Source organism: Juglans regia, chromosome 12 (assembly GCF_001411555.2).
Source record: "Juglans regia cultivar Chandler chromosome 12, Walnut 2.0, whole genome shotgun sequence".
Classification (NCBI taxonomy): domain Eukaryota; kingdom Viridiplantae; phylum Streptophyta; class Magnoliopsida; order Fagales; family Juglandaceae; genus Juglans; species Juglans regia.
The window spans coordinates 1,609,131-1,622,514 of NC_049912.1; the positions used below are offsets into that span (position 1 = coordinate 1,609,131).

The 13,384-nt window shown below is 37.1% G+C and overlaps 3 protein-coding genes across 4 annotated transcripts; 2 read left to right on the plus strand and 1 right to left on the minus strand.

Annotated features, from left to right (window-relative positions):
* The first annotated feature begins 312 nt into the window (after positions 1-312).
* On the plus strand, positions 313-8,032 carry LOC109018966 (serine/threonine-protein kinase SAPK10-like). Of its 2 annotated transcripts, XM_019001164.2 has the most exons (9): positions 313-984; positions 2,575-2,649; positions 2,730-2,831; positions 2,916-2,969; positions 4,327-4,419; positions 4,820-4,912; positions 5,208-5,312; positions 5,398-5,496; positions 7,298-8,032. In XM_019001164.2, exons 1-9 carry the CDS (start codon positions 808-810, stop codon positions 7,586-7,588), a joined length of 1,089 nt encoding a protein of 362 aa, XP_018856709.1. In that variant the 5' UTR covers positions 313-807; the 3' UTR covers positions 7,589-8,032. The 2 variants fall into 2 exon arrangements, with proteins under 2 accessions (XP_018856709.1, XP_018856710.1); XM_019001165.2 differs by lacking the exons at positions 2,575-2,649; positions 2,730-2,831 and having other exon boundaries at positions 356-984.
* Positions 8,033-9,094: 1,062 nt separating this feature from the next.
* LOC109018963 (pentatricopeptide repeat-containing protein At4g37170) lies at positions 9,095-11,481 on the plus strand. Its single transcript, XM_019001159.2, has one exon. The coding sequence runs from the start codon at positions 9,197-9,199 to the stop codon at positions 11,321-11,323; it is 2,127 nt and encodes a 708-aa protein (XP_018856704.1). The 5' UTR covers positions 9,095-9,196; the 3' UTR covers positions 11,324-11,481.
* Positions 11,482-11,922: 441 nt separating this feature from the next.
* LOC109018967 lies at positions 11,923-12,766 on the minus strand. Its single transcript, XM_019001166.2, has one exon. It carries the CDS (start codon positions 12,723-12,725, stop codon positions 12,087-12,089), a length of 639 nt encoding a protein of 212 aa, XP_018856711.1. The 5' UTR covers positions 12,726-12,766; the 3' UTR covers positions 11,923-12,086.
* Between the last annotated feature and the right edge of the window lie 618 nt (positions 12,767-13,384).

A 13,384-nucleotide genomic window follows, 5' to 3' on the forward strand; every position in this document is an offset into this window, starting at 1 on the left:
TATAACTCTCGTATAAGTCTTTTATTAAAAAATTGAATTCCATCATAAAAATGTAAAAATATTATTTCTTGTCTATTTTTTTTTTTATGAAGAGCTTAAGTAAAAGTTATATGTATTTTTGGAAATAAATTATATTTGTAATCATAGAATATATAAGTATTGCATAATTCTCTTTAAAAAAAATAAATAAATATGAAATTTATATAAAAAAATTAATTTTTAATTTTTTTTTAAAATGATTGCGTGATATTAGTTGTATTTGGAACTTAGATATCCTTGGTCTTAATTTTAGCCAAACTCGAATATTGGGATATGATGGTCATTTAGGAATTCTGCAGGGTCAGTTTAACTGACAAAAATGGAGAGACGAGCGACGGAGCAAAGGAACAGCGGTTTCTGAAGTAGCTCTAAACGGCACCGTCTCAACACCAAAACCCACATGAAAACGACGCCATTTATTGCCTGACTCGGCTTGTACCGAGCAGGTCTCTCCTTGGCAACACCATTTCCCATCATCTGAAAGTCTCCACCCCTCCCCCACTGTTTTCCTCAGATAATTTTATCCGTCGCTGATCACGAAAATCGAAAATTTACAACGCCTTTTCCCGAACTGGACCGAAACTCACTTGAAGGAGCTTTTCATCTTCTCTACAGCCGAATCACCCCGAGTTCTGAACGGTGATTCTGCTGGGTTCTCGGCCGATTATTCGAGCCGACCTAAGTGTTCTGTACCGATTACGATTCAACGAACCATAGTCAGCTCTCTAATGTGATCGGGTTTGGTTAGGTCAAAGCCGGAGACTCAAAATGGATCGGGCCGCGATAGCCGTTGGGCTGGGTATGGATATGCCGATCATGCACGACAGCGACCGGTACGACTTTGTCCGAGATATCGGGTCGGGTAATTTCGGGGTCGCAAGGCTGATGAGAGACAAGCACACCAAGGAGCTTGTCGCCGTCAAGTACATCGAGCGGGGAGATAAGGTCGGTTTTTAAATTCATGAATTTGATCTACTTCAGTTTCTATTTGGACTTCTGTTTATGGAAATTAGTTCGTTGGCCCGCTGATTGTAATTATTTAACTCTTTTGATTACCATAATTGGTATGTTTTCTTCATTTTCTCTTCCAGTTTTTACCATGTACTCTTAAGCTATTTATGGTGGGTTTAGTAGTTAATATTTGTATTTTGGCTATTCTGGATTTCCTTTTTATTTTTATTTTTGAGTTCTTCTACTTGTAAGGCGGTATCCTCCATTTCATTGACCTGGAATCTCTATTCATTGACATGAATCTCTTACAAATTAGTTTTTTCATGTCAATGACGTGGAGGGTTTGCACACGGGTTTCCAAATAGAATTTTTCTTTTTCTTTTTAAATAACTTTTTATTGTTTATTTTTACAGAATTGATACTTCCTACACATCTCCCAAAAAAAAACTGATGTTGTATAGGGACTAAATTACTTAGTTAGGCATAAGGATTGAATATTTAGTGGAAATGGTGCTACCTTGGCCCATTTGGTTGCCGAGAGCCGGAGCAAGAATGATTACTATCCTATTAATCGGTTGGTTTTTCTTTCTATTTTTTTTTTAATAATACCATGCTGTATAGAATCATTATCAGTATGCCCTTGAAGTTAATATCTTTAATTGTTTCTTCAGCTCTCTTCGCTACCAAATAGATAGCTCTTTAGTTAACTTGAATGTGTTAAAGTTTTTGTCGTGATTTATCTTGCACTTGCTTAAATTTCTCTGATGATGAAATATGATCAAAATTGGCACCACTCAAAGAAGCCACTAGATGGGTAAGGGGATTGATAGAATGGGGTGGGCCGGCTTCTCTATAGATAGGTCTGTAGTCTAGATCTCCACTTTGCAATAAGCAAAGGGTCAAGGGTAGCCAGCCATTGTATTCGGTGAAGGGTGAGAGAGAAAGAGAAGAGACCAGTGGAGGATGTTGGTTTCAAGTTGAATTGGCTTTCTTCTTGCTACTGACTCTAAGAGTATGTTTTAAGTGTAGGAAGTGGGGAGAACAAGGGATATGGGGTTTACGTCTCCTCTTGTGTGGATAGATATATTTTATTTTTGGGGGGCGTTGAGAAGAATTGGTTGGAGATCGAGAATCTGAGACCATTGATTAAACTTGAACGATGTCTGATCAACTGCTCATTCTTTATAAACTCTATTGTCAATCACATAATAGCTTATTCTTTTCTGTCGTTTCAATCTTACGACAAAATAAGTGGGGGCCTCTCTCATTAGCTACAAAAACTCTGATCAAAGAATCCCTCTCCTCGATTTTGTTCTGCTCTATCTCCTTCACTTATCCTCTCTGCACCCTTTGGTATTTTTTTTTTCCTTTTTTTTTTTGTTTTTTTTTTTTTTTTTTTGGGGGGGGGGGGGATATAGCATAAGAAGGTTCAAGTTGAAGTTTGGATGTTTTCTTTAATATGTTTATTCTAATTTATGAGAAAGATTTTTTTTTTTAAAAAAAAAATGCGATAACTCATAAATAATAGTAAGATAATAAAATTTTATGGACTCCTCTTTCTCATTGCAGTATTCTTTGTTGCAGATAGATGAAAATGTTAAAAGAGAAATCATTAATCACAGGTCTCTGAGGCATCCAAACATTGTTAGGTTTAAAGAGGTTAGCTTATTCTCACACTTTTGGGCTTGATTGGCTATGTATGAGTTGGTTTAATCACATTTGTACATGCAAATCGATAGGTGATTTTAACCCCCACCCATCTGGCGATTGTTATGGAATATGCATCTGGAGGAGAGCTTTTTGAGCGAATAGGCAGTGCTGTGCGCTTTAGTGAGGATGAGGTGCTTAATACAATATTCTTTAGTTCAATTCCTTTGGATAAATGCAATGTTCTTATCATTTCTTTTTTCTGTTTTGTGCTGCAGGCACGGTTTTTCTTTCAACAACTTATATCTGGAGTCAGCTACTGCCATGAAATGGTATTCTATTTAATTTTTTTATATTTTTTTTTCTGAAGTTTTTCTTTCTATTGCATGGGGGAAGAAATTAAGTTCCATATTGTGAGTTGGGAGAAAGTTTGCTTACCCATTCAATGTGGTGGGTTGGGGGTGTGTAATGTGAGGGCTTTCAATAAAGCACTGTTGGGGAAATGGTTGTGGAGATACCATAAGGGGAGGGTTTATGGTGAGAAGTCATAGATGCTAAATATGGGAGTATGATGGGGGGATGGTGTTCTAAGGAAGTTAGAGGGACACATGGTGTGGGCTTGTGGAAAAATATTAGAGCGGGATGGGGTAGATTCTCCAAGTACTTCAGAGTTGCAATTGGAAGAGGTGATAGAGTGTACTTTTGGCATGATGCTTGGTGTGGTGAACTGGTCCTAAAGCAGGTGTTTCCCACGCTTTACCAGATTTCCAGTTACAAAGAGGCTGCCGTGGCTGACTTAGTGGTAATGTCTAATGGTGCTGCCCATTGGGATGTTAGTTTCTCGAGAGCTGCTCATGATTGGGAGTTGGATATGCTTGCTGATTTTTTTGACTCACTATAGGCAATATCGATGGGCAGTGAGACGGAGGATAAAATGATCTGGATTTTGAATGGAAACAACAAATTTTTGGTGCACTCTTTCTACAAGGCCCTCTTGGGAGTTTCTAATGATCATAATTTTCCTTGGAAGGCCATTTGGCAATGTAAAGTACTGTCTAAGATCGCTTTCTTTGTATGGACTGCATCTCTTGGGTGGATCCTCATGTCGGATAATTTGAGCAAATGTGGTCTTATCATAGCAGATTGGTGCTTCTTGTGCAAGAGTGATGGGGAATCAGTGGATCATCTTATGTTACATTGTGAGGTGGCAAGATGTTTATGGAATGAGATCCTTAATAGGATAGGGGTGACTTGGGCTATGCCCAAAAAAGTTAGAGATATTCTGGGGTGTTGACAGGAATTAGGGGGAATTCACGTATAGCTGCTGTGTGGAGAATGATTCCTCATTGCATTATGTGATGCTTGTGGCTAGAGAGGAATAAGAGGTGCTTTGAAGACATGGAGCTTTCTTTGGAGGAGCTGAAGCAATTCTTTTACAATACTTTATTTTCTTGGGCTTCGGCCATTATTTGTAATATGGACAGTTTTCATGTCCTGCTTGTATCTCTCACTTGTACCTAGATGTAATTAGGTTTCATGATCTGTTTGTATACTCCTGGGTTACTCTGTTACTATGCTTTTTTCAATAAAATTTACTTTTACCCATCAAAAAAAAGTTTTCTTTCCTAGCCTTTCCATGGGAACTTGTTAATTTAATCAGCTCCTTGGTATTTTGTTTTCTCGGTGAAGCAAGTATGTCACCGGGACTTGAAGCTGGAAAACACGTTGTTGGATGGAAGCCCAGCTCCTCGGTTGAAGATATGTGATTTTGGGTATTCCAAGGTATCGGTTGTGTATCTCTTTTTTGTGCTTTTCAGTGTTCTCTGATTTTTTCTTTTTCTTGACTAGAATTAGGACGTGTGATTGGAGTGGAGTTGAGAGGAGGGAGGGGGAGTGGATCTGATAGGAGCTGTTTCATTGCTCTACCTATTTTTGGATCGGCTTTTATTTCTCTTGATAAAACAGCAATATCAGATTCAGATGATGTTGACTTCAAAAAGTTTATCCAACTCATTTACAAGTAAAATGTTTGACAAGGAATTCTGAAGCATGCAAGTATGGATTCTAATGCAAAACTTTTAGATGCTCTCTAAAATTTTGAGACCTTACAATTTTTTTGGCGATTTATTCTTTTTGCTCCTGTTATAAACTCTGCGTATCTGATTATGGGTCCTTTTTTCAGTCTTCGGTTCTTCATTCACAACCAAAGTCAACTGTGGGAACTCCTGCCTACATTGCTCCAGAAGTACTGCTAAGGCAAGAGTATGATGGCAAGGTATATTTTTTCCATTTAAATGAATTGTTGTTTTCCTTGAATGGAATAGCTAATTATATTATTGTTTTACCCCAAGTCTGGTATTGGGGCTTGAGCTGGATATATGTGTTATGTCTATTTTTGAATCCTCCTCGAATATCTCTTTCTGTTGTTGTTTTTCTCTCAGTATAAGCTCTTTGGATTCTACTCAAGTAGCAAAGCATGTAGCTACTTTCTTTTAATTTGTTGTGTTATTAAACTTTGATTTTAAAATTAATGAGTTGCTGTTTTGATGTTGTGTTGCATAAAATATCAGATTGCAGATGTGTGGTCATGTGGGGTGACCTTATACGTGATGCTGGTGGGAGCATATCCTTTCGAGGATCCTGATGAACCAAAGGATTTTCGCAGGACTATACAAGTATATCGTGAACCCTTGTATTACTTCATGTTTTACGACTTGAGGTGAATTACTATATTCTTTTTATTTTATTGGTTTCATGCAGAGAATTCTCAGTGTCCAGTATTCCATTCCCGACGGCATTCAAATATCTCCTGAGTGTCGTGACCTGATCTCAAGAATTTTTGTTTTCGATCCTGCAACGGTTAGTGATTTATCCTTTCCCAAGAATCCTTATATTGCTTTATCTGCAAATATACAGATATTTCCTGTTCAATAAAATAGATCGAGAAATGCGGTTATATATTTCTCCATACACCTTGACTTGGGTGCCTATAAATGTCAGAAATGTAAAATGATTTGTACAGTTCTAGGGCGTGTAAGTCATATGCAGTCTCTTTGAAAAAAGTGGGGCACATTTGGGACCCATATGAAAAAACCACACTTTTTTTCAAAGGGACTTAATGAGGTTTGCACAACCTAGGACTGTATCTGGCGTTGCTCTTCAGGAATTTCAAAATTCATGTGCTTTGTTTGACCCTGGTAGCCTGGCTGCAAGCTACATATATTGTGGACAAGTTAGTGTTCATATTTTTCTGTTCTTTTTATGTGTACATGCCTCCCCACGAGTGGGGGTGTTTGATAATTAGGAATAATGACCATTTGTCTTCTCTTTCTTCTGATTTACCGACTTCCTCTTACGGAGAAATGCTTGATTGTATACATCTTTAAAGTGTTGTGCAGCAACTGTCAATTTGACTTTATAATCATTAATGGACATCCAATTTCTTAGAGGAATATTTTCTTTCTTTGTTTTTTTTTTACTTGGTGTTTTTGAGCAGGCGGTGCCTTTAGATTTAAAAAAAAAAAAAAAGAAGACGGTACCCCAATTTTATTGATAAATCCTCACTTGTGGTGGAGGAATACTGAATACTCTATACAAAGAGAGCAAGGGGTTTACAAAAGAAACCCAAAACCAGGCTCTTATGAAAAATATTATTGGAAAACACCAGCCAGAAAATACAATATGGTACTGTTTAAAGCTAAAAACATTACAAATTAATGTTGGAAGCTAGGAATACCTGCACGATTTAAAGCAAAAAGGCCAACCATATGTTTAGGGAGCTCAAAAAATGGAGGAAAAACTTACCGTGCAGCCCTGAGCTCCATAGGTAGCAAGACTATCTGCTAAAGCATTTCCTTCTCTATAGATATCATTAATGCTAAAAGGGAAATCATTTTTAAAATGAAGGATATCATCTCAAATATCAGCATAAATCCAAGGGGGTTGAGAATTATTATTAAACCAATTCACAACAAGAGAATCTGTTTCTACAATAAGTTCCCGGATACTAAGCTGGTATTATAAAGTAAGCCTCGTCCTTAAAGCTGATGATTCTGCAAAAATATTAGTACCCAAACCAAGATAGCAGGAAAAACCAGCATAGTTAGCAATGTGGGGTTCTGTTAGCATTATGATTTTGAGGTTTTTTTTAAATCTCCTATTACCTCGAAGTTTTTTGTATAAAAGCATATCTTTTTAATTAGTAAAAAAAAAGTACGAGATGTATAGTTTTATACATGCCTACATGGTATCAAAGCAGGCAGTTTTGTGTGTGAATCTTAGCTCATCTCTATTTTTCTCATTTTTGTTTGTTGGAAGCTCCTTGTGTTGGGCCCTAACCATTGATGAGGAGTTTGGGTTGTGTTAAAGCGTCAAGTTTTCAATGTTCAGTAAACAACTCTACTTGTTTAACTCTACTTGATTGTAAATATTTACAATTAGCATTCAACTCTACTTGGGTTGTTCAGTTTGTGGAAATCCTGTAAACAACTCTACTTGTTTAAATTTGTAAATATTTACATTTGGGGACCATGTCCAAGGAAGTTGAATGCTAATTGTTCGTTTGGGTGGCGGTTTCAGTACAAATTAAGGGCTTAACTTGCTCTTCTTCTAGATCAATCGTTCTTTAAGGCTAATGCTTATGGCAACTTAAATGCTACAGAGGATCACCATTCCTGAAATCAAGAACCATGAGTGGTTTTTGAAGAATCTTCCAGCGGACTTGATGGATGAAAGAATGATGAGCAACCAGTTTGAAGAGCCAGACCAACCAATGCAGAGCATTGATGTGATCATGCAGATAATTGCTGAGGCCACCATTCCAGCAGTTGGGACTAATAGCCTCAACCAGTATTCGATAGACAACCTGGATATGGATGATGACATGGACGACTTGGATTCTGACTCGGAGCTTGATATCGACAGCAGTGGGGAGATAGTCTACGCACTGTGACACCTCTTCTGCATGATAGTGAGTTCTTTGGGCCTAGGGCTGTGTGAAGATCTAACTAAGAGAGTTTGGTAGTAGTGTCTCTGGTAGATTAGAGTAGATAAGACCTTAGAGAAGTGTGTAATGTTAGTACTTATAAAAAAAAAAAAAAATTGTGTAATGTTAGTGTCAGCAGTGCTCCTTGAAGTGGTGTTTATAACATGAAGCTTTTCACCTTTCTGTCTCTGGAGTTTGATTTTTACAGCTTTATAAAGGATGGTGGTGGATTAAAATCGGACCGGAGCTGTTGTAAGCCACCCCTTCTCATTCCCGGTTGAACGCTTGTTTGTTTGTTTGTTGTTTTCGCATTCTGTTCTTTGTGTTGTGGCTTAAATACATGGATGTATACTTCAACAATTCTTGTGCAATTTTCATTAAATTTAGCAGTGTAGTTTTTTCATTGTATCAGATTTCTCCCGAGGAGCGAAGAAGGCACACACCATGGGGCTTGCAATGATCCACTTTTTGGTGTTTTCATATTCACTCCTTCTCTCCCTATTTATTTATTTATGTTTTTAATATTGTGCATTGTGGATTTTTAGAGGTGAAGATGGAATAAAATTAGGGTAGTGATAGGCTTACTACCTATCTACTACCCATCTACTACTTGTAGTGTTTTTATTTTTTTATCATTTTATTTTAAGTATTTTTTTAACATCCTTAATCATTAAGAAAAAATTAAAATATATATATATATTTACTAATTATCACTTCCTTAACTATTAAGTAAAATAAAAAATTATAAAAAAAATCAAATATAAAAAAAGTAGTAAATGAGTAGTAAGAGGGTAGTAATCCTATCATTTTCCATAAAATTAACTGTGTTTGGGGTTTGGACCCCACTGTGCGTTGGGTTGATTGTGAGAAGTATATATTATTGGCTAATCTTGAAATATTAAACCACTAATAAAAATGTGAATTATAGAGGTGCCAATTTCATGGGTTGGTTTAATGTAACATCAATATATGATTTCGATCGTCCCTCATGTATAAATTAATACGATGATGAATATTTATGTAATTTTCAAAACAACTAATATTTCATTTAAATAAAATATCACCTAAAAATGACAATCAAATTGGATTATTGGGATATCAATCTCAACATAATAACATATCTAACTAAGCCTTCACATATAGTTGATATTCTAAGTAACATAAATTTAAATAATTTATTTTTATAAATCAAAAGATAGTGCTAGTGTGCCATCTAGTTTTGACCGCTAGGCGTGTCTACTAGTATAAATTTTATTTTTTATTTTTTATTTTCTTCTTTTTATCCTTACATTTTTTTTAACATATTTAAATATTTTTTAAAAAAATACACTAATACACTAGTCACTTCCTTAATCAAGAAGTAAAATAAAATAAAAATTAAAAAAATATATAAATACATGAACGATCAAATAAGGAGACAAAATAAAACAGCATAGTAACATTATTATTTCTGCTAACCAGACATAACTCATGGCGTGGTACTTATTAACCGATTTATTCGAAACATGAACCGCAGATTGAATTTTCGCTCGCAAAAGCTTTCCTGCTTCCCGATCATATGTGACCCTACTTTGGATGTTGCTGGCTAGGGGCTACGGCTACCTTCTGATCTCAAGTATGAGATTTTTTTTGAATCTCAAAGTTTCGTATTCTTTGTCTCGGTTATCCTTCGGGAGAACTATTTCTTCTTCTTCTCCGAAAACCCAGCTGAATCAACATACTATTTCTCAGAAGACTTTCTTCAAGTCCAATAACAAAGACTCTCTCATATCCCGCTTATGCGAAAACAAGAATTTCAAAGAAGCCATTGACATTCTCTGCGAACAAAAGCGCTTAAGGGAAGCGGTGCAGTTGCTTGACCAGATTGACCGACCCTCTGTTTCGGTATACTCAAACCTCATTCAGCTTTGTCTCCAGCATCGTGCTCTTGAAGAGGGCAAGAAGGTCCATGCTCATACCAAAGCCTCCGGGTTCGTGCCCGGGGTCTTCATTTGTAATCGTTTTTTAGATATGTATGTGAAATGTGGAAGTCTTTGGCATGCCCAGAAAATGTTCGATGAAATGGGTGAAAAGGATTTGTGTTCTTGGAATACAATGATTTCTGGGTATGCGAAAGTGGGGAAGCTCGAACAGGCAAGAAATTTGTTCAATGAAATGCCTGAAAGAGATAATTTTTCTTGGACTGCAATGATATCGGGGTATGTTCGGCATGACCAGCCCAAAGAGGCCTTGGAGTTGTACAGAAGGATGTTAAGACACGAGAATTCAAAATCAAATAAGTTCACGATATCTAGTGCTCTAGCCGCTTCAGCAGCAATTCCAACTTTAAGTACGGGCAAGGAGATCCATGGACATATAATGCGAATTGGCTTGGATTCAGATGAGGTGGTTTGGAGTGCTTTATCAGATATGTATGGGAAATGTGGGAGTATAGAGGAGGCGAGGTGCATTTTTGACAAGATGGTGGATAGAGACGTTGTTTCATGGACGGCAATGATTCATAGATACTTTGAGGATGGAAGGAGGGAAGAGGGATTTGCATTTTTCTCTGAGTTGATGAGGTCAGGGATTAGACCTAATGAGTTCACGTTTGCTGGGGTTTTAAATGCTTGTGCCGATCATGCTGCCGAGGACCTAGGCAAGCAGGTACATGGGTACATGACACGTATAGGGTTTGACCCCATCTCATTTGCTGCCAGTTCTCTTGTTCATATGTATTCAAAATGTGGGAATATTGAGAACGCAAAAAGGGTTTTTAAAGGGATGCCTCAACCAGATTTAGTTTCATGGACTTCCCTGATTGTTGGATATGCTCAGAATGGTCAACCAAACGAGGCACTCAAGTTCTTTGAGTTGCTTCTCAAATCAGGTACTCCGCCTGACCGCATTACTTTTGTTGGGGTTCTTTCTGCTTGTACCCATGCTGGATTAATCGATAAAGGAATTGAATATTTCCACTCAATCAAGGAAAAACATGGGTTGACACATACAGCAGATCATTATGCTTGTATCATTGATTTACTGGCCAGAGCTGGCCGATTTGTAGAAGCTGAGGATATTATTAATAAAATGCCCATGAAACCCGATAAGTTCTTGTGGGCTTCTTTACTTGGTGGTTGTAGAATCCACGGAAACCTTGAGTTGGCAAAGCGAGCTGCAGAAGCATTATTTGAGATAGAGCCTGAGAATCCTGCTACCTATGTTACTCTAGCCAACATTTATGCTACTGCTGGTATGTGGAGTGAGGTGGCAAAGGTTAGAAAGGCTATGGATGACAAAAGAGTGGTAAAGAAACCAGGTTTGAGTTGGATTGAGATCAAGAGAAAGGTTCATATATTCTTAGTGGGAGATAAATCCCACCCAAAATCATATGAAATACATAACTTCTTGGGAAAGCTGTCAAAGAGGATTAGGGAAGAAGGATATGTCCCTGACACGAATTTTGTTCTACATGATGTTGAGGAGGAGCAGAAGGAGCAAAATCTTTCCTACCACAGTGAGAAGCTTGCAGTTGCATTTGGAATCATTTCAACTCCACCGGGAACAACAATCAAGGTTTTTAAGAATTTAAGAACTTGTGTGGATTGCCATACTGCCATTAAATTTATTTCAAGGATTGTTCAAAGAAGAATAATAGTAAGGGATTCAAATCGGTTCCATTCGTTTGAGAATGGGAGCTGTTCATGTGGAGACTATTGGTAATTTATAAATTAAGTGGAATAATGTTTCTGTAAGTTGTGCATTTTCCACATATTATTCTGGATTCATTTTTGGGTGGTTGTGATACATTTGATTGTTCCCGTTCCTTTATTTCTCCCTTTTTATAAGACCTGTTACTGATTCATGAGACTCATTTCAAATGCTGGATTCTGGGATATCTTCAATGTTTATGTCAATAGATTAAGGGAACAATTTAATTGTTTAGATGGAGGAAACCATTTGTAACGACCTTTTTTTTTTTTTCCCTTTATCTCCTATCTAGAATTTTGAAAATAATGGTTTCGGGCCTCAGTTTACTGATTTTTGCAACCATTTAGGGCAGGTTTGGGGCCAAAACCAAAACACAAAATTCTCATCTCATCTCATCTCATCATTACACCTTTTTCAAATCCACATACAAAATATAATAAACAATTCAACTTTTTCAAATCTCAATACACATTTTTTAAATCCCAAAACAATAATAATATTAAAACTTAATATTTTAAACTTAAAAACAAAACACAAAATTCTCATCTCACCTCCCAAACATACCAGTAACCTTATTTTGGTTGATTCTAACATTCAAATGGACCTCAATGTACTGGGAAAAACATCAATTTTATTGAAAAATGGAAATGGTCATTTACTAGACTTCAGCTAATTACAATCATAATTTCTGCATCCAATTATGTCACAATTCTAATCAATATCTAGGACATGTAACATTTTATACATATTAACTACTACAATACTATATATGCGATCAGAAGTCGTATCCACAAAACCTCCAACGCAGATTAAAAAACGAAATAATCCAACTTGATGCTGACAGGACAATCCTCTTGAACCCGCCATCAGAAGCCACACGTACAACCTTTGTCCCATTTCCGGAAATCCTAGAAGAACCATTGCCATCTCTTTCTTCCAAATCCTTATGCTTCAAACCCAGATTCAGTCTCCACATGGTTAACAGAAAACACGTAGTATTCGTTACCCGAATATTTCTCAACTCGATCAAGATCTGCTTATGATCCTCTGCGTGTCCTACTGGAAGTTCCATTTCAATCAGCCTACGAAGCGTAGCATGAAGTTGAAGGAGCTTGTTTGAGTACCTATACTTGTTGCAGTAATTCCACCAAGCTATCTCCTTGCACTTGGAGACAAGCTGCGTCGCTCTCCACAACTCCAGTTTCAACTTTAGGATTTCATCCTTGGGCAAATCTCCCAACTCTTCACTTAACCGCTCGATCCTACTCACCTTGGGAACTAAATTTATGATAGTGGTTTCGAGGTCTGCGAGTATGGCTTTGAAGTTAACGGCTTTATTTTTGGCCTCTGTAACAATTTTCAAAAGATTAGTCGCTACCACCCCGGGAGTTGCCTCTAGTATGGAAACCTCCATGATTGCTTGCTTGCCTTAATCTACTACAATTTTGCAATCCTGATGAACCTCGATCCATTTTATAGAGAAACGATTTGGTTGGTTTCTAATTTCTAAGCAGCTTCTTTGTTTTTTCCTAGAATTCAAGTCAAGGAAGTAACACGGTCCAACCATGTACGTTACACGGTTAGAAACTTCGGCTGCCACTTGACTAATTCGTAGAAATTGTCTCTGTGTTGTGAAAATGTAAATGAGATGGAAAATACGATCGAGGTTGAACCAACCAACGAAGAAAAGCGTAAAGATCGGGTCTCATGACCCATATTTACAACTGCCGGCCTAGTGAATTAAATACTTGATAAATAGTATGGGATCCACTCTATTTGTTCATCTCTCCCTTGCTTGAAGTGGGGATATTGATTATCCTTTGAACCTAACCTGAATCGAACGCTCAACCTTTGATCCGGAGTCATGCTAAAACTCCCACAACAAATTTATTGATTATGCAAAGAAGCACTATTTGCAAGACGGGGAAGGACTTCTAAGGCCCCGTTTAGTTGTTAAATTTATCTGAGTTCAACTCAATTTAGTTTAATATCTAAATATCCAATTTTCAAATTATTAAACTCATCTTCACTCAAAATCTCTTTACACGTGACACTTATAACCTTTTTCAATTT